This window comes from Oryx dammah, unplaced genomic scaffold, assembly GCF_014754425.2.
Source record: "Oryx dammah isolate SB20612 unplaced genomic scaffold, SCBI_Odam_1.1 HiC_scaffold_8, whole genome shotgun sequence".
In the NCBI taxonomy this organism is placed as follows: Eukaryota; Metazoa; Chordata; class Mammalia; order Artiodactyla; family Bovidae; genus Oryx; species Oryx dammah.
In genome coordinates this window covers 35,159,397-35,184,135 of record NW_024070192.1, presented here as the reverse complement: position 1 = coordinate 35,184,135, position 24,739 = coordinate 35,159,397, and the positions used below count along the sequence as shown (strand labels likewise).

At 51.9% G+C, this 24,739-nt stretch overlaps 2 protein-coding genes and 1 long non-coding RNA gene across 4 annotated transcripts; 1 reads left to right on the top strand and 2 right to left on the bottom strand.

The window, feature by feature from the left end:
• Positions 1 to 739: 739 nt before the first annotated feature.
• Positions 740 to 9,802, bottom strand: LOC120866077. Its single transcript, XR_005721587.1, has 2 exons — positions 9,667 to 9,802; positions 740 to 957 (listed from the first exon to the last, which is right to left on the bottom strand). It is a non-coding gene; the product is annotated as an uncharacterized LOC120866077 (long non-coding RNA).
• Positions 9,803 to 9,900: 98 nt separating this feature from the next.
• Positions 9,901 to 15,817, top strand: SLC2A4 (solute carrier family 2 member 4). Its single transcript, XM_040243532.1, has 11 exons — positions 9,901 to 10,243; positions 11,540 to 11,656; positions 11,768 to 11,940; positions 12,031 to 12,155; positions 12,277 to 12,392; positions 12,488 to 12,650; positions 12,739 to 12,926; positions 13,114 to 13,218; positions 13,370 to 13,471; positions 13,942 to 14,145; positions 14,693 to 15,817. The coding sequence occupies exons 1-11, from the start codon at positions 10,211 to 10,213 to the stop codon at positions 14,894 to 14,896; spliced, it is 1,530 nt and encodes a 509-aa protein (XP_040099466.1). The 5' UTR covers positions 9,901 to 10,210; the 3' UTR covers positions 14,897 to 15,817.
• A 439-nt stretch (positions 15,818 to 16,256) lies between these two features.
• YBX2 (Y-box binding protein 2) lies at positions 16,257 to 22,236 on the bottom strand. Of its 2 annotated transcripts, XM_040243533.1 has the most exons (9): positions 21,901 to 22,236; positions 21,181 to 21,244; positions 19,760 to 19,793; positions 18,829 to 18,918; positions 17,968 to 18,252; positions 17,691 to 17,794; positions 17,250 to 17,427; positions 16,742 to 16,826; positions 16,257 to 16,643 (listed from the first exon to the last, which is right to left on the bottom strand). In XM_040243533.1, exons 1-8 carry the CDS (start codon positions 22,175 to 22,177, stop codon positions 16,776 to 16,778), a joined length of 1,083 nt encoding a protein of 360 aa, XP_040099467.1. In that variant the 5' UTR covers positions 22,178 to 22,236; the 3' UTR covers positions 16,257 to 16,643; positions 16,742 to 16,775. The 2 variants fall into 2 exon arrangements, with proteins under 2 accessions (XP_040099467.1, XP_040099468.1); XM_040243534.1 differs by lacking the exon at positions 21,901 to 22,236 and having other exon boundaries at positions 17,250 to 17,448; positions 21,181 to 21,833.
• Positions 22,237 to 24,739: the final 2,503 nt, after the last annotated feature.

Below are 24,739 nucleotides of genomic sequence, written 5' to 3'. Positions count from 1 at the left end.
AGTTTTTTATTTTTTTAAGGTGATTTCCAGCTCTGAAAATCCACATTCTTTTTTTTTTTTTTTCCACGTTTCTTGTTAGTTAAATATATCCAGCTCCTCTCCAAGCTCAGTGAGACCATCTCAGGCCAAGCCACCATTACCTCTTGCCTGGACACTGCAACCACCTCCAAATCAATCTCTCTGCTTCCCTGCTTGTCCTTCTAAAATCTATTTTCCAGAAACAAGTTTGTTTTTTTAATAGACTTTTATCTTATCACTTCCTGTTTAAAATTCTTAAAACTTCCAGTGGCATTCTTTGGCTCCTATTGCTCCACTGGATTTGCAAATAAATGTTACACTATGGTTTATGAGACTCCATGTGTCAGCCACACTTCCTGAACTATACAGTGTTCCTTCCCACCAGAGTGCCTCTGCTCTCTGTTCTCTATGCCTGGGTGCTCTTCTCATCTACCCCCACCCAACCTGCCTTCTACCCAGCTAACCGACTCATCCTTAGCTATCAGCTTAAATATGACTTCTCCTGGGAGGCCTGGCCTGAGCACCCCACCCCAGACTGAGTCAGATCACCTTGCTGAATGTTCTCACTGCTACCTGTACTGTACGTTCAACGTTCTTATCATGACTGGAAGCTATTCACTTTGTGTGATTATTTACTCAACGTCAGTCTCCCCACTATACTATAAGTTCCAAGAGATGTGTCTGGATTTTATCCCCAATAAATAGCTGATGAATAAATGACTAAATTGCAAATTAACATGATTTTCATATACTGATTTGACAAATATTTTCTGAGACCCTGTATAATGTACGAAGCACCATGCTTGACACTGGGGCTACAGCTGTAAACAAGAGGACACTGCAGACTTCCTGGTGGGCCAGTGGTTAAGATTCAGTGCTTCCAGTGCAGGGGGCACAGGTTCAATCCCTGGTCGAGGAAGTTCTGCATGGCATTCTGTGCTGTCAAAAAAGAAAAAGAGGACGCTTCATTCAGGTAGCTTAGATTCTAGAAGGAGGAAGCAGGCAATAAAGACATAAAATGGTGCATGTTTTCAAAGCAATAAAATAGGGCAATGTGATGAGGTTGGGTCCATTCCAGAGTAAGGTCAGGGAGACCTACCTAGGAAGGGACTGTTAAATAATGAGCCACCCAGGAAGAACCATATTATAGGCATAGGGAACAACAAGTGCTACGGCCTTGTTTCTTTTGTCTCTTTGAGACTTGTATTAACTTAAAGCAGGATTGCTCCACCTCAGCACTGTTGTGTTTGGGGCCAGATAAGTCTTGGTTATGGGATGGTTCTGTGCATTATAGGATATTTAACAGCACCCTGGACTTCCACTGATTTGATGCCAGTATCCTCTCCCACATCCCAGTGTGACAATCAAAAATGTCTCCAGAATAAACAAGGTCCTACTGGATAGCACAGGAAACCGTATTCAATATCCTGTCATAAACCATAATGGAAAAGAATATATATATATATATATATATATATATATAATCACTGCTGTACAGCAGAAATTAATACAACATTGTAAATCAACTATGCTTCAATAAAATAAATTAAAAAAAAGAAGAAATCATTGTCTCCAGAGGTTGCCAGATGTCCCAGTGATGAGATGAGCAAAACTGGTCCCAGCCTAGAACCACTGATTTAAAGTATCACCAGTCACCATCACTCTGAATTTCTTGCTCTAGAAACCTTTAAGTAAAGAGCCAGGTATGAGGAGAAAGTAGATGGATAGTTGGAATTAGCCAGTGTTGGGATTTTGCTAAAAAGAGAGAAAAGGGGGAGTTCCCTGGAAGGCTAGTGATTTGGACTCCAGGCTTTCACTACTGTGGCCTGGGTGCAATACCTGGTCAAGGAACTGAAAATCCTAAAAGCCAAGCAGTGTTGCCAAAAGAAAGAAAGAGACAGAGAATAGAGAAGGAATTCTAATTTGCACTAGAGTGATTATGTGCTAGATTGCTGCTATAAATTGGGTATTAAGGAGAGCAAACATAAAAAGGAGTCAGTGGATAGTGAAAAACTGATCCAGTCAATGGTTTTGAAGTCTCCGTAAAGTGAGAGAAGTGGGGATACATGAATGGATGATCTAGAAGCCTAGGAGGTGATCATCAGAGGTGGCAGGCTTGAATTCACTAAATTGGAAGAGGGTATTGTTAGAGATAACAAAGCCTTGGATAGGGGCCTGAAGGTGGACTGAAGAGAAAGACAGTTGGAGATGAGACTGAGAGCTGAGAGGCCGTGAGTAAATGGAGTGTCCTGGTGGGTTCTGAAGTCAACAACAATGATGATGAGAACATAGGTATAAAGAAGTCGACAATGAGCTTGATCAATACCACAAGGAAGAGAAAGAAATAGATTGTGCAAAAATTGATAAGGTCAAAATAAAATTGATTTGCAAACGATATAATCACCTACTAGAAAGTCAGATAAAAGCAACACAGAGTCTGTCAGAACTATCCATGGTGTTCAGCAAGTTTGCTGTACACAAGATCCACCCACAAAGAGAGTCACTAGTATTTTACTACACCAGCAATAACTAATTAGAAAATATAATTTAAAAAGTAACACTCAATTTGCATCACTGGCAAAAATTATAGAGCATCTTGGAACTAACCAAGTATTCATAAGACCTCAATGGAAGAAAAATTTTAACTCTACTAGGTCCGTCTAGTCAAAGTCATGGTTTTTCCAGTAGTCATATATGGATGTGAGAGTTGGACTATAAAGAGAGCTGAGCGCCAAAGAGCTGATGCTTTTGAACTGTGGTGTTGACTCTCTTGAGAGTCCTTTGGACTGCAAGGAGATAAAACCAATCCATTTTAAAGGAAATCAGTCCTAAATTCACTGGAAGGACTGATGCTGAAGCTGAAACTCCAATACTTTGGCCACCTGATGCGAAGAACTGACTCATTGGAAAAGACTCTGATGCTGGGAAAGATTGAAGGCAGGAGAAGGGGAAGACAGAGGATGAGATGGTTGGATGGTGTCACCAACACGATGGACATGAGTTTGAGTAAGCTCCAGGAGTTGGTGATGGACGGGGAAGCCTGAGGTGCTGCAGTCCATAAGGTCACAAAGAGTTGGACATGACTGAACGACTGCACTGAACTGAAAGAATATAGAAGATGAACGAATACAGAAATAGTCCATGCTCTTAAATGGGATAACTTAACATTATAAAGATATCAGTTGTCCCCAGAATAACATACAATTTGATATATTACCAAAAAAATTCAATTGGTGTTTTTTTTAAAGATATTAATAAGTTCACCTTAAAACACACACACAAATAGTTAGGTCTTCGCTGAGAAGAGAGACAAGAGGGGTCTTGCTCTTCCAGAAATTTAAACTTGTTACAAAGCACTCAGCAACAGTAACTGTATAGTATTAGTGCAAGAACAGAGAGATACACCAATGGAACAGAATACCAGAGACAGAGGTACGTACATATATATCAAAAGTGCGTGCTGTATGCTAAGTCACTTAAGTGGTGTCTGACTCTTTTTGACCCTGGGGACTACAGCCCACCAGGCTCCTCTGTCCATGGAATTCTCCAGGCAAGAATTGCAAGGAATTCTCCAGGTAATTCTCTCTGCCATTTCCTTCTCCAGGGGATCTTCCCAACCCAGGGATCAAACCCACATCTCTTATGTCTCCTGCATTGGCAGGCGGGTTCTTTACCATTAGTGCCACCTGGGAAGCCCATATCAGAAGTGGACATGTGGTAAATGTGGTGGGAATAAGAGAAAAATTTATTGGATCCCTAACACCTAAAACAAGGATGAACTCTAGATAGATTAAAAAGACCTAAACATGGAGAAGAAAATGGCAACCCACTCCAGTATTCTTGCCTGGAAAAGTCCATGGACAGAGGAACCTGGCAGGCTGCAGTCCATCGGGTTACGTGACTGAGCACGCACAATTGAGGAGGGTAGAGGGAGATGGATTGGTAGCAATAAACTGGTAGAACTAAAAAAAAAAAAAAAAAAGACCTAAATGTGGGGACTTCCCTGGTGGTCCACTGGTTAAGACTCTGTGATCCCAGTGCAGGAAGGGCAGGTTTGATCCCTGGTCAGGTAACTAAGATCCCTGCTGCCATGGTACAACCAAACAAACAAAAATGTAAATCTAAAAACTATAAAGTTCTTAGAAGAAAAGGTAAATTTTGATGCAAAAATGGAAAAGAACACATGCAAAATTTAAAAATCACAAATCCTAAGGGGAAAATTAGTCATTTTGATGATACTAAATTTAAAGGTTTCTGCTAAATGAAGTTCACGAAAGAAAAATTAATAGGCAGACGATAGAACAAGAGAAAATATTTGCAATATCCAAATATGACAACGAACTAATATTATTTGTTTAAATGTCTTGCCAATCAACAGTAAAAACATTCCAAGAGAAAAATGGGCAAAGAATACATGGAAGGGATTTGCCAAAAAATAGAAAGGAAAAATGCTAACAAGAGTTTAAAGGGAAGCTCCAAGCCATAAGTAATCAGAGAAAACTGAAATACAATATCACCTTTCACCTACTGAACTGACAAAAATTGACAAATTCTCATTTATTTAAAATCTCATATAGTCCATTCTGATGGATCCCCTGGAGAAGGGAATGGCTACCTACTCCAGTATTCTGGCCTGGAGAATTCCATGGACTGTATAGTCCATGAGGTCGCAAAGAGTCGGACACAACTGAGCAACTTTCACTCACTTCATAGTCCAATTCTGGATTTTAAAAGACTGACCATCTGAAGTGCTGGTGTGTGGAGGTACTGGAACTTTTAGATATTGTGGGTGGGCATGTAAAATGGGACAACCACTTTAGAAAACAATTTGGCCAATTCATAGAAAGTCACACACTACTGTCTGTTGCTAAAGTTTCCCAAAGATGCAAGAAAAACAGTGTCCTGGCACTTTCTGTCTGTCTGATGGTGGCAGCCCAGATTGAATAGGGAAATACAGGGACAGATTGTTTGCAACTCAGAAATGACCCTGTGAGCAGTAAAACCTGATTTACTAAAAAAAAAAAAAAAAAAAGAAGTTACACACACACGCACACCTGTCATATAATCCACCCATCCTACTCTTAGGTATTTTCCAAGAGAAATGAAAGTACATGCTCATTTGAAGACCTGTATGTAAATGTTCATGGCAGCTTTATTTGTAACAGCCACAAACTGGAAATAATGCAAATATCCATCAACAGGTGATGGACAATCTAACTGATTACTATTGATAATCAAATCAATAATACTTCACAATAAAAAAGAATAAACTCACAATACACGAAACAACATACATGAATCTCAAAATAGTTATGGGAAGTAAAGAAGTCCAGACAAAAGGAGTAGAATCTGTGTGATTCTATTTGCATAAAATTCTAAAAAATGCAAACTAGTCCCTCATGACTGAAATCAGATCAGTGGTTGCCTAGGGGCTGACGGGAGGAATTACAAAGAGTGTTTAGGAAACACAGAGGGTGATGGGTGTGTTCATTATATTGATTCTGGGGACAGTTTCAGAGGTGTATACATGTCAAAACATCAAATTAGCTGTTAACTAGATGTATTGTGGTAGTCATTTTGTAATATATACATATATCACTGTAATATATACATATATTTTGTAATATGTACATATATACACATGTACACCTGAAATTAAAGTTACATGTCAAAAAAAGAAAAAATAATAAAAAAATAAAAAAACAAAAAACAAAATAAAGTTACATGTCAATAACACCTCAAGATAAAATCTTTATTTATTTATTTATTTATTTGGCTGCATCAGGTCTCAGTTGCAGTATATGGGATCTAGATCCCCAACCAGGAATGAAACCTCGGCCCCCTGCATTGGGAGCAGGGAGTCTTAGCCACTGGACCACCAGGGAAGTCCCAAGAAAAAATTTTTTGCCTTATCAAACTGTACATTTTAAATATGTACAGTTTACTGTTTGTCGATTCTATCTCAATAGAGCTTTTCAAAAACCAAACAAAAACAATAAACTGTATCTATTTCTGTCTTTTCTAAGCACTAGATGAGTATTACAGTATTCAACTTCATTAAAACCCTAAGATGTGGATACTATTATTATCTCCCTTCTCATTTTACAGATGAGGTAAATAAGGCACAAAGAGCTTAGGTAACTTTCCCAAGGGCGCAAAGTTATTAAGTATCAGAGCTGGGACTCAAACTCAGGCAATTCAGGCCCAGAGTCCGTACTCTTCACTCGGCTGCTTCTGGGTAGATGCTGCCTGAGAGGGTGGTGTGGTAGTAGCAGAACTCTCCGGAACTCCTGATAGAAGTGGAGACTGTGATAGCCATTCTCAAAAGCAAGCTGGTAGTTTTTAGTCAAATTAGGTAGAAGTATACCCTATGACTCAGCAATTCTGCTCATGGAGATGGATATAAATAAAGACAAAGACATAGGCAGAGGCAGAGACATAGCTCCATGATCACTGCCACATTATTTGTTGTGGTTGGGAAGTGGAGGTGATATGGGTGCCTATCAGTGGGATGACTGACACTGTGGAGCATTAAGCAATGGTACATTATGCAATGAATCAATAAATTATGCAATAAAATAATTATGAAACCATCACTTGGATAATCACAGAACATGAATGGGTTTTCAAAACATAGTGCTTACTGAAAATAAGTAAGATCAGATTGAAAGATATAAACAGATGCTGTGTACTGGGTTGTGCTCAGTTGTGTCTGATTCTTGGACTGTAGCCCTCTAGGCTCCTCTGTCCTTGGGATCTCCCAGGCAAGAGTACTGGAGTGGGTTGCCATTGCCTTCTCCCGGGGATCTTCTCGACCCAGGGATCCAACTCACATCTCTTGCATCTCCTATATTGGTAGGCAGACTCTTCACCACTGAGCCACCTGCACATAAAACAATTCATATTTTGCAAGAATACAACAAAAGGGAGCCTTGAATGCATTGGGATGGTGGATTTTTGAGAGAAGACAACTGAGAAATGGATGTGGAAATAAAAAAGGATAATTTTTTAAATAAATATAAGACATTGATCAGTGAGTATCATGTACCAAGAACTGTGCCATTAATTCAATCCTCTGTACCTGAGACCCTCATATATTGACGAAAACAATGATGGGACAAAGGGAGGAGATGGCATTGCTGGAGCTCAGGGGTCCAAGGTTTCCCTTTAGAAGCTGAAAGCGAAGTGGGCCTGAAGAGTAGGAGCTGGAGGCAGAGAGAGTGAAGAAACATCCTGGCTTTCTCCTGTCCTTCAATCTCTCACCTCCTATGGGCTATATCCAGTCAGAAGACAGTGAATATGGGAGTTTGAAAACAAAAGCTGGAGGGATCAGCTCCCCATGTCATAGGGCAGAGCTTAGAAAGGGCTACAACTGGTTCTGAGATCAAATGAGCTAAGGATTAATTTCTAAGCAAGATGAACGCACACATGCTCCAATGCTAAATGCCCACAGTGTCCTGTGTCTCATTTCTTCCCTTCCCATCCTCTCTCAATTAGTCTCTTTCTCCCACCTTCCCAGCCATTTTTCTCCCTCCCTCCCGACTCTCATTCCCATTGAATCTTCTACTCCCCATCACTTTCTCCTTTCTTTTTATCTTCTTTATCTAGATCTGACTTGCTTTCCTTGATTCTACTTTCCCTGGGGCTTAAACTCCTAGAAGCATCAGAACAAAGCATCTGAATGAGACTGCGAAAGTTCCTTGACCCGAGTGCCAGGAGACACCCTAAGGCCTGCATTCTATCTGCTACCCTGACTTTTCATATGGCTCCAACCTGTGCCTCCCTCCAAGCTCCCTTTTTTCCTCTTGGCACCTTTCGCAGCTTTCCCTCTCTCCCTGCCCTCTTCCCTTCATGGCATTCCAGCATCCCTGGTTTTCCTTTTACCTTCCCAATTACCTTCCTTCTCTGCTTCCAACAATCACTTCTGCTCCTTTTTATTCATAAGCGATTTGTTCTCAACTAAAGAACTGTCCACTGTCAAGTTCAACTAAAGTTCTCAACTAAGAACTAAAGCAGACTTTAGTTCTTCTACTTTAGTTCCCCTTGGTTAGGTATGTGGAACCATTTACCAAAGGGTTCCCCCATTCATGACTGTTCCCCAGTCCATATTCCTGACCATCAGGAGCAGACCCTCATTTCATTCATTCAACAAATAAATATTGAGTGCTCATCCTGGGTGAGCTGGGTGTTGAGGATACAGAGGTAAACAAGATGATTATCTGTCCTCAGGGTTAATGTGCAGAGAAGAAGTTATGACAATGTACCATCCTAAGGACACATGGTTTTCTGAAGCAAAGCCAAGGAAGGTATCGCAGGGGCAGGGGCGAGGGGAGAGTTTTTCAGAGAACCAGTGAGAGTCCTTCGGTATTCCAGACTAAGGGATTATTAGTAGCCACCAAAGAGTGAAACAGCGCAGTGTGTTCTGGATACAAGAAATAGTTAGGAATTGACTAAAACTTGAGGGGAGGGGATAGAAAGTGAGGCAGAGAGAGGAGGAAAGGCAAGAGGTTTTGTTCACTCTGAAAGGGGGTTAGAACTTGACAGTGGGCAACAGAGACTTCTGAGGGGAGAGTGAGGAGGTTGAACTCTTTTTGAATTGTACTCTGCCCCTCCTTGTAAAGGAAGAGGAGCAGGAAGACCAGGCAGGGTGATGGCTGTCTGAACCAAACTGGCCACAGTACAGGGGGAAAAAATCAGATGAATATGAGGGTTTAGGAGGTCAAAACACCAATGCTGCTAACTGGATAAAGGTGGGGAGTGCAGGAGAGGAGGAATTAAGCATGACTTCCTCTTTCTGATAGGAGTGACAGGTTGGCTAACAGGACCGTTTACTGGGATGAGGAAGTTAGCAGGAGAAGCAAGTTTGCACATGCTGATCATGTGAATTGCCCACCCAGGAGGCAGCTGAACACTCGGATCTGAAGCTCCAGAGAGAGGCCTGGGCCTGAAGTAATGGAAGCCTTAAAGATGTGGAACGAGGGGGGACAGCGGGCAGCAGACCACCCCGGCCCGATCCTCTGCGGATCCGCGCTCTCCCTCCAGGTGGCACTAGAGCCCCGTGCTTTTGAGTCCCGTTCTTCACAGCGCGCGCTGTCGGTGCTCAGAGCGTTCCGCTGCTGCTCCGGGGACTTGCCAACTCTAGGTCGCACCCTCCTCGCTGGGCATTCAAACCTGGAGCGACCTCCAGAGAGCGTGTCCAATTCGTCCACGCGGCCAGCACATTCTTGGCGGCTCAGGCACCTCAGGGCTGGTGACGTGGTTGGTGTGACCACCTGTCCCTCCGGCTACCTCCAGGAACCAACGTGGGGAACGGGTGTAGGGGAAGGGCCAGAGAGGCAGTGCTCCGAACACGGATGCATGGAAAGACGACCCCCGAGGCCAGACACCTGAGCCGTTAGGAACGGAATTTCTTGTGCCCCGGTTCATCTCCGCGTGGGAAGCCTGTCGCGGATCCTTTAAGGCTCCATCTCCCTGTCCTCCCCCGCCCAGGACAGGCTGGGACACCCGGGACCTGACATTTGGCGTCTCCCAACGTGGGAGCTAAAAATAACCGCTGTGGGTTACTCCAGGCCATTGCTCTGCACCCACCCCGCGCGCCGGCTAGCGCTCGGTCTCGGGCCGCCCGAGTTCTCTCCTGGGCAAGTTTACCTGGCCCGTCCCCTCCCATCCCGTGGAAGTTGCTTCTTTACCCCCGAACCTCGGCCGGTGGGCGGAGACTTCACATGAAGGGGAACAGGGCCTCCAGGTTTCCCGGGACCCTGTTCGCAAAACTTCCCGGAGGCAGGCTGGCGGAAACCCGAGGGGCGTGTCTCACCGGGCACGCTGAGGGGCGTGGCCTCGCTGGCTTACTCCACAGCCGGTGCCAAACTCTCAGCCCCAGGCTCAGGGAGGGGCGTGGCCTGCTGGGGTGTGCGGGCTCCTGGCCAATGGGTGCCGTGAAAGGCGTGGCCCTAGGGGCTGCGGGGGCTGCTCTCCGGGTCTTTTCCCCCCAGCCAAGCTTCGCCAGATTCCCAGGAGCTGCTGTCTGGCTCCTGGGCTTGTGGCTGTGGGTCCCGCCAGACCCTCCCTCCGCACAAAGCTCCGGGACCCCCATCACGCCCGCGTCCTCCGCCCACCAGGCTGGGGTCGCAGACCCCCCAGTCGCCTCCCCCTCGTCTACTGCAGCTCCTGCGTCTCCAGTTCCTAAGACAAGATGCCGTCGGGCTTCCAACAGATCGGCTCTGAAGTAGGGTTTAGCATGAGGGGGCGGGACAGGGACAAGGGTCCCGCTTTTCTCGGGCTGGGGTCGCGCTTGGGGTCAGCTAGGGGGCGGTCCTTGCGCAGGCGCAGGGGGTGGGGTGGGGGACTGGCTATTTATACCCGAGCGGGACAACCCGTGACTGTCAGATTCCAGTCACTCCAAGAGGCAAAATGAGTCTAGGGGATCATTGTGGGCAAGAACCACAGCTGGATTCTGCGTGTCCTGGGTTCGCCCTCTTCTCTAGTTCGCGGCGCTTTGCGCCGGGATCGAGGACTTCCTGCCCTCAAGAAAGCAGATTCAGGCGAGTCTTGCCCTCCAGGAGCTGTCCGTCTGTCCCGGCTGGCCAGCCCGCAGTTTTTCGAAGACCGGAGGTGCTCCGTAGGTCCACCCCCACCCCCACTCTTGGCAGTCCTCCAGGACGCTGAACTTTCCCTCGGCCCTACGGTTGGTGGAGGGGTAGAGGGGAGTGTCAGCCCTCCCTCCCCCAGCTCCGGTTTCCTTTTGGAGACAGTCTGTGCCGCCAGCGGTCAGCCACCAAGGCTACCGCCCCTCACACCACCTTCCCGCCCCCATCCCCTGCGCAAGGCTCGCTCAGGCAAAAGCCAGCATGGCCCCCTGCCCTTTGTCGCAGCTTGGAGGGGGAAGGGAGGAGGCTGGGGCGGAGACAGAGAAGGCCATAAGCCAGGAGGAATGACCGCGATGTCCTTTTTGGAATTGTCCTTCTTGAGCCTATTGGGGGCTTCCAGGAGCCCGCGGAGAGAACCCGCAGATGGAAGAGAAGAGAACAGAGACTGATGATGCTAACACACTTGTTACTTTATAAAAGCAGCACCACTGGGGCCACTCAACATTCAGTTTTGATTTTCACACTTTCACTTGACAAGCAACATCACCCCCATCTCTTCAGTTCAAAGTGAGGAAGTGAGTTACCTAAGGTCGCACAAATCTGAACAGGGGTCTCTTAAATGCCAAGCCTGTCCCAAGGTTAGAGAGGAATTGTGAGACCCAGGTTCTCAAACGTTTCTCTGCTTGCTGGACTCAAACATCAGTGTCTCCTTCGTGCCCTGGTACTCTTGGGTTCTTCCTGCTCTTGTTTACACTGAGATCTTCGATTGATTCCTAATATGGGTCCACTTTCCCTCATCCCACACGTTGGATGAAACCCAGCATCTTTAGACTCCTACTGGGCCTGGGCCCCTGGAGGAAGGAAAGATGCCACAGTTCCATGTGACATGCCACATTTCCATGTGACATGCCTCCTCTCTGCTTCTGCCTGCCCAGGATGGGGAGCCCCCTCGGCAGCGAGTCACTGGGACCTTGGTCCTTGCCGTATTCTCTGCTGTTCTTGGCTCCCTGCAGTTTGGCTACAACATTGGGGTCATCAATGCCCCCCAGAAGGTGAGAGGCTACAGTTGGCAGAGTGGGGTGCCCAGACAAGGCGGGGGGGAGGGGGTGAGCAGAGAGGGAAGAGTCTAGCAGCTAATAATCACTCCTTTGCTGTGCCCCCAGGTGATTGAACAGAGCTACAATGAGACCTGGCTGGGGAGGCAGGGGCCTGAGGGACCCAGCTCCATCCCACCAGGCACCCTCACCACCCTCTGGGCTCTCTCTGTGGCCATCTTCTCTGTGGGTGGCATGATCTCATCCTTCCTGATTGGCATCATCTCTCAGTGGCTGGGAAGGTATGGGGCTGGAGGGTAAGGGTGGAGGGACAGGAAGGGAGCCAGAGCATGGGTTCCTGGACTCACACAGCCCCACTCTCTGTCTGCCAGGAAGAGGGCCATGCTGTTCAACAACGCCCTGGCAGTACTGGGGGGCACCCTCATGGGCCTGGCCAAGGCAGCTGCCTCCTACGAGATGCTCATTCTTGGACGGTTCTTCATTGGCGCCTACTCAGGTACCCACAGGCACTGTGGCCCTGCGCAGGGCCTTGCTCTCCTTCACTAACCCTGGCCTTGGGGAAGGGGTGGTGGTGGTGGGCAGCTGCCCTGAGAAGCTCTCTTCTTCCCTCTGCTCAGGGCTGACATCGGGGCTGGTACCCATGTACTTGGGGGAGATCGCCCCTACTCACCTGCGGGGCGCCCTGGGGACACTCAATCAACTGGCCATCGTCACTGGCATCCTAATCGCCCAGGTGACTGGGCCTGGCCTCCTGGGAGGTTGGGCAGGGGGTTGGGGCTCTGGGTACAGGCTGAACATCCTGCCCTCCTTCCCTGCCTTCTCCCACAGGTGCTAGGCTTGGAGTCCATGCTGGGCACAGCCACCTTTTGGCCACTCCTCCTGGGCATCACCGTGCTGCCTGCCCTCCTGCAGATGGTCCTGCTGCCCCTCTGCCCGGAAAGCCCCCGCTACCTTTACATCATCCGGAACCTGGAGGGGCCCGCCAGAAAGAGTGAGCTCCCGTGCCATCCTGCGGGCACCTGTGCCTCTCCCAGGCCCTCTGCCTGCCCTCTCAGGCCTGACCCCCCTCTCACTTCCAGGTCTGAAGCGCCTGACGGGCTGGGCCGATGTGTCTGAGGTGTTGGCTGAGCTGAAGGAGGAGAAGCGGAAGCTGGAGCGTGAGCGGCCCCTGTCCTTGCTCCAGCTCCTGGGCAGCCACACCCACCGGCAGCCCCTCGTCATCGCCATTGTGCTGCAGCTGAGCCAGCAGCTGTCAGGCATCAATGCGGTACGGGTATCAATGCGGTGTGGACGCAGCCACCTCCAGGAGGGGCAGGGTTAGGGAATAGCCCCAGAGGAATGAAGAAGGGAGCAAGCCTCTGCTTCATTAAAATTCAGGGTCAGTCCAGCTTGGTGTGGCTTCAAGGGAGGAAGGAACATCCTCGTCATCCCCTTTTCTTCTGGCCCACCTCTAGGTTTTCTATTATTCGACCAGCATCTTTGAGTCAGCAGGGGTAGAGAAACCAGCCTATGCCACCATCGGAGCCGGCGCGGTCAACACAGTCTTCACCTTAGTCTCGGTAACTGCTGGCCTCTGAAAGGGTCCCCACCATTGGCTTCTGGACATACCTGGATGTCCCAAAGATCCAACCCTTGGTTGACCCCAACCACCCAATCCCTCCCACGTCCCAAGCCCTGAAGGCCCCTGGCAAGCCCTGACTCTCTCTGCAGGTGTTCTTGGTGGAACGGGCTGGGCGCCGGACCCTCCATCTCCTGGGCCTGGCAGGCATGTGTGGCTGTGCCATCTTGATGACTGTGGCTCTGCTTCTGCTGGTGAGGCCTGAGGAGAGGGAGGGGGACCAGCCTCCCAACCCCAGGGAACTGCCCCAAGGGGCTCTGTGGACAGCAGGGTCATTCCTCAACATACATGCCTTTGACCTTGGGCCCAGGCCGTGTGCCAAGACCATGCCCCTGAGGGACCCAGGCTGCATGCACTTCCTCCTGCTCTAGAAGGACACTGTAGCATTAGCCTGGCAGCCAGTGGGGAGAGCCCCTGTCAAACTTTAGGGATAGTAATTCCTAAGAACCCAGCTCTAGAATCATGAGGGAATCGACATAAGATCCTGAATCAGCACAGGGCAGCCAGCTGAATGTGAAATGCTTGAAGGCCTGTTCTAACCTAGGTGGCAGGTCCCCTGCCTGTGAATGGCTGGTAGGGTTGATGCCAGTTTCCTGGGTGGAGGGCAAAGGAAGATCCTGAAAGACCTGACCTGAGTTCTCCACCCTCCCTGCCCGGCCCCCAGGAGCGGGTTCCAGCCATGAGCTATGTCTCCATTGTGGCCATCTTTGGCTTCGTGGCCTTCTTTGAGATTGGCCCTGGCCCCATCCCCTGGTTCATCGTGGCCGAGCTCTTCAGCCAGGGACCCCGCCCAGCGGCCATGGCAGTGGCTGGGTTCTCCAACTGGACATGCAACTTCATCATTGGCATGGGTTTCCAGTATGTGGCGGTAGGTCCCCTGCCCCCACCCCCATCTCCCACACCGTCAGCCAGAGGAGGGCAACGCATCACTAGTCCAGATGCTTTCCACTCAGCATCCCCCCAGCCCACCTCACCCATAGACTGCTGTTTGGGGGATCACTTTAGTGGACCACGTAGGTTCTGAAGACCACCTGCTCCACCAGAATCAAAGCAAAGAAGGGAACTGAGCTAGATGGAAAACAACAGAGCTGTCTTCAAAGCCAACTACTGGCATAACTTACTTAGGAGTAAAATTACAAACTTCGTATTAATAATGCAAATGGCCAGGAATCCACTGAGTGCAATAACCCAGGATGGTAAGAGAGGGAGAAACCAGGAGAGATGGGGTTCAGAGAATTCTCTTTTCACTAAATTCTCCTGGTAATTTCCATTGCCCACCAAGGAGCCACCTGCTTCGTGCAGGGTCCCAGTTCCCTGTGAGGATCTTTGGCCCCAAGCCAGTCCTTTAGTCCTGGCTTGCCCAAGGCCACCCGTTCCCTCCCCTCTGTCAACACCTCTTTCTCCACTTGTCCCAGGATGCTATGGGTCCCTACGTCTTTCTTCTATTCGCGGTCCTCCTGCTTGGCTTCTTCATCTTCACCTTCTTAAAAGTGCCTGAAACCCGTGGCAGGACGTTTGACCAGATCTCAGCCGTCTTCCGCCGGACACCTTCTCTTCTGGAGCAGGAAGTGAAACCCAGCACAGAACTGGAGTACTTAGGGCCAGATGAGAATGACTGAGGGTCCACACAGGGGTGGGAGAGCCAGTTCTCCACTTGCCCAGAGACTCCCCTCCTTTCCTCTGCAGCACTTTAACCCTCTCTTCCCCATTACTTCCAGGGCAGAGAAAACCCCTGCAGCCTGGTAGGGTTGGGAAGCTGGAGGGAAGGGTGGTCTGAGCACCCCCTCATTCCCCTCGTGTGACCTCTTGGATTATTTGTGTTGTGGTTAGGCAGTGGCTGTGGGGTGGGTCAGTCTCCCTTCCGTCCCCTCCTTCGATAGCCATCCCCACCCCACCTCAGCTCCAGAATACTTGTGCCCTGGCTAGTGAAGGGGGTTTACAGGGAGGAGAGACTCTAGGACTGACTTTCCGGTGGGGGTGAACCAAAGCCCGAGAGCAGGACAGGAGAAGAGAGATCCAGTTCCTGCCACCTTGGACTCCTCCCCTTCTGGCACTTCCTAGGAATTCTTGCCACAGACTCTGGGTGAAAGGGGAGGGGGTCTGTCTGTCCCCTCCAGGGCAAAGGACACACCCCCCTTCCCAAGATCTAATCTCACTTCTCACACAGCAGGCTCAGTCCTCTTGCTCAGCCTTCCAGGGCGAGAGGGAACATGCATCCATCCATGGTGAGAGGAAGGGACAGTGGGCTCCCCTCTAGACTCAGGGTTCTGGGCTCTACCCCCGTTGCTCCGCAAGGCTGCCAGATGGGGGCCCCGGCTCTTCCCTCCTCTCCCATCCTGGGAGGGTATTATACCCACAGGCTTTTGACCAACTAAGGGCAAGAGGGATTTGAAAGGCTGCCTGTAAACACTGGGCTGGGAGGAGCCTTCAGATATTTTTGTATATGTTTGAAAAAGCAGGGGCAGGGAGAAAAAACTGAAGGTCTGTTGTACTAAATGTATATATAGAGAGATCCATATATAAAGTTACTGTATGAGATACGCATCCTGTCATGTGGAGACACTCCAAGACGGGCTGAGACCCAGACCACAGCCTCCCCACCCCCGCCTCTTCATCCTGCCTCAGTTCCAGGTCACAGAATCTTCTGGACTGGACGCTGTCATTCATGCCTCCACTTAAGAGCTGGAATCATTGCCTTTGTTAACAGTAGTAAAGCCTCAGTAAGTTGAAGCTGTAGGTGCCAGACCCTGCTCTTGGCAGTTCAGAAATCACTCATTCTACCGGGGGGCAATATTCCCATTTCACAAATGGGAAAAGTCAGTGTCCCAGGGATGAAGGCACTTCTGCAGAGCTGCACAGCTAGAACCGTGGGAACAAGGATCCAAGAGTAGGCCCTGCCCACCAACCCCTCTCCCTCCTGCCATCCTCAACAGTGCATTACCAACAAGGCTCCAAACAGAAAAGAGGCAGAGACCAAGACAACAGGAAAGCCCGTTTTTGTTTTTACTGGAGGCTCAGGTGGCACATGACAGTTCATAAAATGGCTTCAGAGGTAGGGGGAGCAGGGAAACAAAAAATAAACTGGGGTGGGAAAGAAAAACAACCAGGAGGGGGAAGAGCTGGCTGGTTCCTTCTCAGCCTGATTTAGGGGAGGGAGTTGATGCCTCTGAACAATAAGGATGGATCCCTTCCTTCAACCCTTGGTAAGGGAGAGAGGAAAAAAAAAAAGCAAAAGGCTGTTGCTTTGGCCCTCCTGAGTCTCAAGGAATGGGGGGAAAAGCCGGTGTTTTGATGTCATGAATTGTGGGAAAGAGGGGAAGGAGGTGCTGGGTAAGATACAGGTCAGTTGGAAAAACTGGCAGATACCTGAGAGGAAGAAAGATGGAAAAAAGTCACACCAGCAACTTATCACCACCCAGCCCCACCCCCGCCTCTTGGTACCCAGCCCTGGGCCTGCCACTCACCAGATGGTGGCTCTGGGTGTCCTTTGAGTTGGAATCACTCCAGTATGGTGGTTGGGGGGTCCCCACTGTTGATGGGGGCTGAGGTCTAGAGAGAACAAGGGTGGTCGGCTGAGACCCTCTTGTTCTTCCGGGCCCCCAGCTTCAACCTCTTGCACCTTTTCTCTTCCCATTCCTCCCTCAATTCCCATCCACAGGCTGGTGCTGGGGCTCCAGCAGAGCCGAGGGAGTCTACAAGGGGCGATGTGGGCTCCAGCGGCTCTGCTGGGCTCTCCTGGTGGGTGGGTTGGGGAGTGGCTGCCAAGGGTGGACCCGGCAGTCCTGGCTCTTGGGTGTCAGGCTGCCTTGAAGCCAGGGTGAGTGGGGGCAGGGCCAGGAGAAGAGGGGACAAAGAGAGTGGAAAGGGAAAGGAAGACAGGAGTGGGGGAAGAAGGGACAGGGGGAAGTTGGCTGGCTCCAGGCTTTTCTTTCCTTCTCTGGCCCCCCCACACGGACAGTCCCAGGTCCTCACCTCTGGGGCTGTGGACTGCCTGGGTCCCGGGGGCTGCTGCCGTCTCCGCTGGAAGTAGGGGCGGTTTCGTGGGCGCTGGGGCTCGGGTCGAGAGCCGTCCGTGGGGCCTTGGCTGGGCTTGGTTTCGCCATCCCCACCTTCTGTGGTGGGCTGCTGAGGTGGCCTGGGGCGGAAAGGCCTGGGGCAAGAAGCGAGGACCCTGAAGGGACAGGAGCCCAGTGCAGACCACGTCCCTCCCTCCTAGGATCCCCCCAGCAGGGGGAGACTAGCTTGCCTTCCCGTCCCATCCTAGGGGTGCCTGCTAACCCTGAGCACCTGGGCAGTAATGGCTCAGTGGCCCAGCCCTCCTGACCTCTGGCTTCAGGCCCCTCCCCTCCCCATCCCTGGGTCCCCACACTGGCTGGTGAAGGGGAAGCCAGGGCCCAGGAAAGGGAGTCTCACCTTCGGTACCGGGGCCGGAATCTGGGTGGGGGTATCCGCTCATCCCCCTGCTGCTGGTCTCCCTCCAACGGGGCTGTCTCTTTGGGTTCTACCCCATCCGTGCCCTGGGGACATGCAAAGGCCGGGGGCGGGGAGCTCTGTGGCACCAGCTGCTTCCGTGTCCACAGCTCTTCCCAGCCCATCTTCCACCCCGCTTCCTCTGGGCTCCGGCCTCATTAACTCTCGCTCCTTCTCCAGGATGTGGGTAGCTGGTTCCCATGTTGCCAGTCCCCCTCACCTCTATGGGCTGCTGCTGGTTGGGGGGCCGAGGGCCTCGCACGAAGCGCCGTCGGTAGAAGAAGGGTGGTGGGCGCCGTCGTCTGGGCCGCTGCCCGGAGTCGTCCGCACGCTCCCCTTCGCTGCCTGGCTCTGTTCCACCCGATGGAGCCTCTGCCACCATGGGTGGTGGGGCAGCTGGGCGGGGCCGGGGGATGAATCGGCGGAACCTGCGTCGGTTGGGGGCATAGCGGCTGCCCTTCACTGGCACCCCCCCAGGCCCAGTTACGTTAGCAGCTTCTGCGCCCTGGGGAGGAAGGTGGGGAAGAACTGGTGAGAACCAGCTCCCACAACAGATGCACAACCCTCCCAGTCTGGCTTGAATCACTCTCTTCCATCCTTCCAGATAACTGCCCCCTCTCCAGCTCCTCTAACTTCTGGTTCTTTCCACCCTCCTCAGAGGAACAGGGGCCAGTGGTGTTTGGACCCTTCTGGAAGGGGCCACATCTGCAACTGGTCCTTTTGAAATAGGTGCCACTGGACCGTCATGAGGCTTAGCCTGGAGGTGTGGTGGGGATGGAGAAAGAGGGCTGGCAGCAGGTGAGCATCTCGTGGAGGGCTGATTCTGAGAGGAGAACATGGGCACAGGTGCCCCATGGAGAAGAGACATGGGCTTGTTGAACTGCAGAGAGCACCCTGACTGTGACAGGGGCACCTTCTTTAGGACACCCCTTGAAGCAGCCAGAGCCTTAAGGATGACAAGTTCTGCTCGAGAACACGGTCCCGGTCCCACAGCCTGTGCTACCCGGGCACAGCCTTGGTGGGGGAACCTCCAGGGCACCCTCCCCTAGTTTGGCGGGCTCTCCAACCGCAGCCCCCGAACCTTCTCTCCTTCCACGACATCGAACTCCACGGTCTCCCCATCCCCAACGCTGCGCAGAAACTTCCTGGGGTTGTTTCTCTTAATAGCTGTCTGGTTAAGGAAAGGCCAGGAGAAAGGTGAGAATGGCCAGGAACTCTCGAACCCCTGTGGGGCCCACCACCCACTTCCATTCTTTTCAAAATTTTACTTGTAAGCTGGGGCTGGAGTATGAAGCAAGGAGAAGGCAAAGTTCAGCAGGGGAAAAGCCACAAACTAGGGGCCTTGGAACAACTGTGTAGTTACCACGGTCCCCAGGACTCACTCCCTCTTCCCCTGACCCCTTAGGGATTTCCAGAAGGGAAGCAAGAAACATGAACTCAAAAGCCAAACAAAAAGCCAATAGTCTTAAGTTGCAAAGTGGGTAACAGGTACTGTGTTTCTTACCTCAGTCCCACTGAGCTCGCTTTCCACCAAAGCAGTGGTTCTCAAACTGTGCAGGCATCACAATCACCTGGAGAGCTAGTTAAAACAGGCAACTGGCCCCGCCCCCAAGCCTGACTGATTGGCTAGGTCTGGGGTGGGCCTGAGAATCCAGATTTCAGGAGATGCTGCTGGTGCGGGGACCACACTTTGAGAACCACTGCACCCAAGTAGCGCTAGCCTGTGTCCTTTCCCTCGGACACCGCCTGTGATTCGTTCCTGGGATGTTCACAGGTTCCAGAAGGGAGTGAGCCGTGCCGTGCCCACAGGACAACAAGCACATTTCTTACAGAGACAACCCAACACAAGTGGGGCCAATGCAGTTAATACAGCACCTGTGGGATGGATAGGGAACTATTTCCTGGTGGGAGGTGAAAGCTGGAGAGTCAGGACTTGTGCTGCTAAGAGGACAGTGGCAAAGACCATCAGGGAGGGCAGGTTCCTCCCCTCAGAAAGCCATCCCGGCTCTTACCTGGTGAACAAAGACATCCTCCTTGGTGTCATTCCTGCAGGACAGGATGGGGTGTTAGGTGATGATTTTGGTAAGGCACTCACCTCTGCTGAGGCCTCCCTAGCTGCCCATTCCCAAGACCTGTGGCCCCTTCCTCTCTACCTTCCATTGCTGCTTGGGATTAAACAGGGTCCAGAGAGTGAGACAAGAGCCAATAGGGCCCCCTGAAGTGGGTATGAAGAGCAGATCCCTAAAACCTCCATGAAAAACCTGGGCTTCATGAGGAAAGGGCTGCAGGGTCAGCAAAGGCACCTTGAAGGAGCTGGTTCAGCCTTTACCTGTGGACCTCTCCACCCTCTACCCTGGGGCACCTTAGAACCTGGTACTGCCAGCCAACAACCCCTGCTCCCCAACCCACGGGTGGAGAATTCCTCTTAGTCTCCTTCCTTCTGCAGTCAAGGAGGGAGTGAGTAGGGACAGGAGCAGAGGTGCAGAACACCTTTGAGGAGGGAAAACTGTGTCAAGAACTGGCTCCAAACAGCCCACAAAACTTTCTTCTCAGCCTGGAGGTGAACCCCAGGGTCAGGTCCCCTCTCAGTACACCAAGAGATCAAGGGTAAGAAAGAATATATTAGATCATTCTCACTACCTTGCCCATCACCCTAGTTTACCCTAGCACCCCAGTGGGGGGGTTGGTGTGAAGAGGTCTTCCCTCAGAACCTCCCAGGAGTCCTGTTTCCAGAATTAAAGAAGGACCCTTCCTTAGAACAAGTGTTCTGGCTTTAAAGCACTTGGATCTGCACAAAGGTCAGCCTGCTAAGAGGGAACTGAGGCCTCCCAGGAGGGATAGGCCGGGCAGGGTGCCTGGACTCGGGAAGGGCCCACTGGGGGAGACCTGACTCCGCTCAGAATCTGACACTATGGCCCCTCCCAGTTTGGGGGTTGCGGGGGTGCTGTAGGAGGAAAGCAGCAGCCTCAGGCTGGGCTGGTGCCTTCTTTCCCCAACCCTCACCAGACTCAGTCCCGTCAGGTGGGGGATTCAATGAGCTAACAGCTCTCTAAGGGAGATGAGTTATGAGAGTGCTATGTGCGCTGCCCGAAACAGGAAATGAGTGAGGATTCCGGCTGGAGGCACAGAGAGCAGGTACATACTGCCCCAAAGGTGGCGGCAAACTAAACCAGAAGGTGACACAGACCAGCTGCGAGGATCAGAGCCAGATTTGCCAACTTCCTAGATCATTAACCCTCTGCTGCCCTTGAAGATGTGGAGAAGGCTTCGTCATGCCCACATCTGTGCTGTGGTTAAAGACTTTCAATCAGCATCAGCTGGACATTGCAACCATGTGCCTTGCCGGGGTAGAGATGAGGCTGGGAAGGTGTCCAGTCCCATAGATCAGTTTGGAAGACACCCATTCCACCCCCTCCCTGGGTTCCTCAGATACCTGTTGATGAATCCGTAACCATTCCGCACGTTGAACCATTTGACAGTGCCCAGGACTTGGATTGCTGCCAGGCAGAGATGCAGTGGGGGCAGTAGGATAGGGGGAAGAGATGGAGCTGGACTCAGTTTTGGGACACTCCAAAATCTAACCAACCTATTATCTATTAAGCTACACTTCATGCCAACCAGGTTTTACCCAGTAGCCCCAAGGCATTCTTACCCAATTCCACTAAATGCAACTGCCCATACAGCAGGGCTCAGGATTTCAAACCTCTTCCGATTCTAAGGCATGTTCCTCACATCCTACAAATCTAAGCCCTTAACCGAGAAGTGGGTACTTACTTGGTCCACGAAGTTCCGCCCTCAGGTCATAACTGGGGTTTCTCTAGCCCTCCTATTGTAAGGGTCACTAGTGCACTTGCGTCCCGGGCTCAGATATTTACTTAATACTAGACCAAATCAACAAGATCGAGTCTCCTGCCCCGGGGGCGTGGTCAGACCCTAGCTGGACAGGCCAGCCACTCCTTCTCACCCAGGAAGACACTGCAGAATTTCCCACCAGGTAAACTCACTAAGGTCCGCTGGTCCTTTGAGCCTCGAGCCATACCGGCCTTCAGCTTTCCGGACCCCGCCGGGCTCCACGATGCCCCTCCCCCAGCCCGTCGACACCCCCCCCCCGCCTCCCCCTCAGAGCCGCCCTGGCACGTGCCCCGCCCCTCACCCAGCACCGGCTTGTCCGCCTGACTCCGGGCCGGGGGCGCGGGGGTTCCCGAGGCCGCCGTCGCCGGGTTGCCAGGGGTGCGGGGGCCTGGCGCCGAGGGGGTCCCAACAGCTGGGCCCGAGGCCGTTCCGACCCCGCCGCTGCCCGCCCCGCCGCCTGCTTTCTGTGGCTCCCCTGCTGGCACCGGGACCACCACCGCTACCACCCCTGCCGCCGTCGCGGGCACCGTCGCCGCGGGGGCCGCTGTCGCCACCACTGCCGCCTCCGCCTCGCTCATCCCGCTGGGTCCAGTACCGGCCCCCGCCGCCACCACCACCACCACCTCCTCCGCCGCCGCCGCCGCCGCCGCCACCGCCCCGGCCCCTCCCCCTGGCTCGCGAACCCACCGCCCCGCTCGGTCCTCGCGCCCCGAGCCTAGCCTGCACGCCGGCAGCCGGCCCTGAACCGAGGCCAATCGTAGCCCGCAGCCGCGGCGCGTGCAGGCCCCGCCTCCCGACCACAGGCCAATCCTAGCGGAGCGACCCCAGGGCCCGCACGCCAGCCCCGCCTCCCGGACTTCGCGCGGAGGCTGAGGCCCCCGCCCTCAGCCTAGTAAGTACACCTGGGCCCCGCCCCGAGGCCGTCACGTGACATCCCCAACCCAACCCATTGGCCGACGGCCGCTTTCCCCTCCCCCCTCCGCCCCTTTCCACCGGCCGCGGGAAATCAAACGGGCTGGTCGCGCCCCAACCGCCACCTGGCCTCTACGCGAAGGGCGGGGCGAGGGCGCAGCTCCAAGGTTGCTCCTGACAACCCGGGCGGGGGCCTGAGCTCGTAACCTTAGTCCTGGCTGTGGGCGGCACGGCTCACTTCCATTCTAGAGACCACCTTTGCCCGCACACCGCCGGGTGTGACTGCTTTCTCCCAGCCTGCCCGACAGTCTCCCTAGAGGATGCCCTGTACCCTGGTCTGTGGGATCAGCCCGCGGGGCCAACCAGACTTTCCCAGGTCTCGGTTGCTCTCTCAAGCCGAGCACTCTCACACTTGTTGGGTTGTTCTTGACGTATGATTTGCATACAGCAAAATGCACAATTCTTCGCTGAGTTTTGATAAACGCGTTCATCTATGCAATCAACACCCGAATCAAGGTGTTTTTCCTTGCTCTTGAGCCCTTTCCGGGCAGGTCCAGATTCCTCACAAACCATCTTTTCCACCGGAGATCAGTTTCAGGATCCACAGTAGTGGGTGCTTTGGTCTCCGGCTGGGCCTCGCTTTCCAGCTCCCTGCCCTCTCCCTGGCAGCTCCCTTTACCTTCTTTCTTTTATCCAACTAGTCAGGCTCTTCAGACTCAAGCCGAAGTGACATAGTGACTACTATGTCTCTATAGGTGACTTCTTCAAGTATCATCTTATATATCACTCCTCACTATCACTTCATCCTTTACTTTTCTCATGGCATGTTTGGAAATAGAAATTGCTTATTTACATTATTCCTGCCCTCTCCTCCGAAACTCTAGACCAGTGAACTCCATGGCAAGAACTGTGTTATGTTTGACGCCTGGAACAGAGTCTGGCACAACATAAGCGCTCAATATTTCTTGAGCAGATAAACAGTCCCCATTCCACAGATGGGGCTCCCCTCATAGCTCAGTTGGTGAAGAATCCGCCTGCAATGCAGGAGACTCCTTTTCCATTCCTAGGTCGGGAAGATCCCCTGGAGAAGGGAAAGGCTACCCACTCCGGTATTCTGGCCTGGAGAATTCCTTGGACTGTATAGTCCATGGGGGTCACAAAGAGTTGGACATGACTGAGAGACGTTCACTTTCATTCCACAGATGAGAAAACTGAGGCCCGGTGCGAGGTTTGCCCCGGGTTTCTTGGGAGCCCTGGTATCAGGCCTCGGAGTTACAATCTCCCACCCAGAAAGATGCCGCTCCAGAGGTCTCTCCCCCCGAGGGCAGTCTCCTGACCCCAGCAGGACGGGTATTTTTAGCCGGGACAGCAAGCCCCAGGGCACCACACGTGCAGCCACGCGCTGCCCGGACCCACGTGCGCTCCACCCGACCCCGCCCCCGCCAGGCAGGCGTCCGCTTTCCAGCTGCGGCCGCTGCTAATCCCGGTACCGGCGCGCCCTCTGCCTGCCGCTTCGGGAGGCAGCCTGCCCTGGCTTCCTCTCTGTCCTTCCAACTGCTACCCAGCCCGCCCCACCGCTCCAGCCCTTTCCTAGTTGAAGATTCTATTCGCCCAGGGCGTTGGGTCTGGAAAAACAGACAAGATGCGAAAACAACTAAATCAAGTCCAGGATGTAAAGGATACAGAAATGATCACCCTCTTTTAGACTATTAAGGACCGACTTACCTGTGTCCTCCCTGGCTTCCCTGGTGGAGGTAGTGGTAAAGAACCTGCCTGCCAATGCAAGAGAGGTAAGAGACGTGGGTTCAATACCTGAGTTGGGAAGATCTCCTGAAGAAGGGAATGTCAACCCATTCCAGTATTCTTGCCTAGAGAATTCCATGGACAGAGGAGCCTGGTGGACTACAGTCCACTTCAGTCTCAAAGACTGAAGCAACTTAGAATGCACAGCCTGAGCTCCAGGAATAGGAGAAGCAGAAGACCAAGCCTGGAGGAACAAAAGAAAAACCACAGAAACGTGGGGAAGGTACAAAGGGAGCTCAGGTGTGACTGGTAACTAAGGTTAGAGGATGAGAGAGAGGAGGCTCACAGGAAGGGTGAGCCCTGTTGGTAGTAAAATTGAAAACGTCAGGAGACCAAGGGTGGGATGGTGCTACAGGAAAAAGACTTTTGGCAGACGAGACATGAAACAATACTTAGACATGCAGCCGTTATAAACTCTCCTTTCC

What these genes read in the sequence shown, in the direction of transcription:
- YBX2 (XM_040243533.1), bottom strand. Translation starts at nt 22,177, where the DNA reads ATGAGCGAGGCGGAGGCGGCAGTGGTGGCGACAGCGGCCCCCGCGGCG. An exon ending in ACCAGCAGCAGCCCATAGAG is followed by an intron (nt 17,795 to 17,967) that starts GTGAGGGGGACT and finishes GCATGTCCCCAG; the next exon opens with GGCACGGATGGGGTAGAACC. An exon ending in GGCAGTCCACAGCCCCAGAG is followed by an intron (nt 16,827 to 17,249) that starts GTGAGGACCTGG and finishes TGTTCTCTCTAG; the next exon opens with ACCTCAGCCCCCATCAACAG.
- SLC2A4 (XM_040243532.1), top strand. Translation starts at nt 10,211, where the DNA reads ATGCCGTCGGGCTTCCAACAGATCGGCTCTGAA. An exon ending in TCATCAATGCCCCCCAGAAG is followed by an intron (nt 11,657 to 11,767) that starts GTGAGAGGCTAC and finishes CTGTGCCCCCAG; the next exon opens with GTGATTGAACAGAGCTACAA. An exon ending in CTGTGGCTCTGCTTCTGCTG is followed by an intron (nt 13,472 to 13,941) that starts GTGAGGCCTGAG and finishes CCCGGCCCCCAG; the next exon opens with GAGCGGGTTCCAGCCATGAG.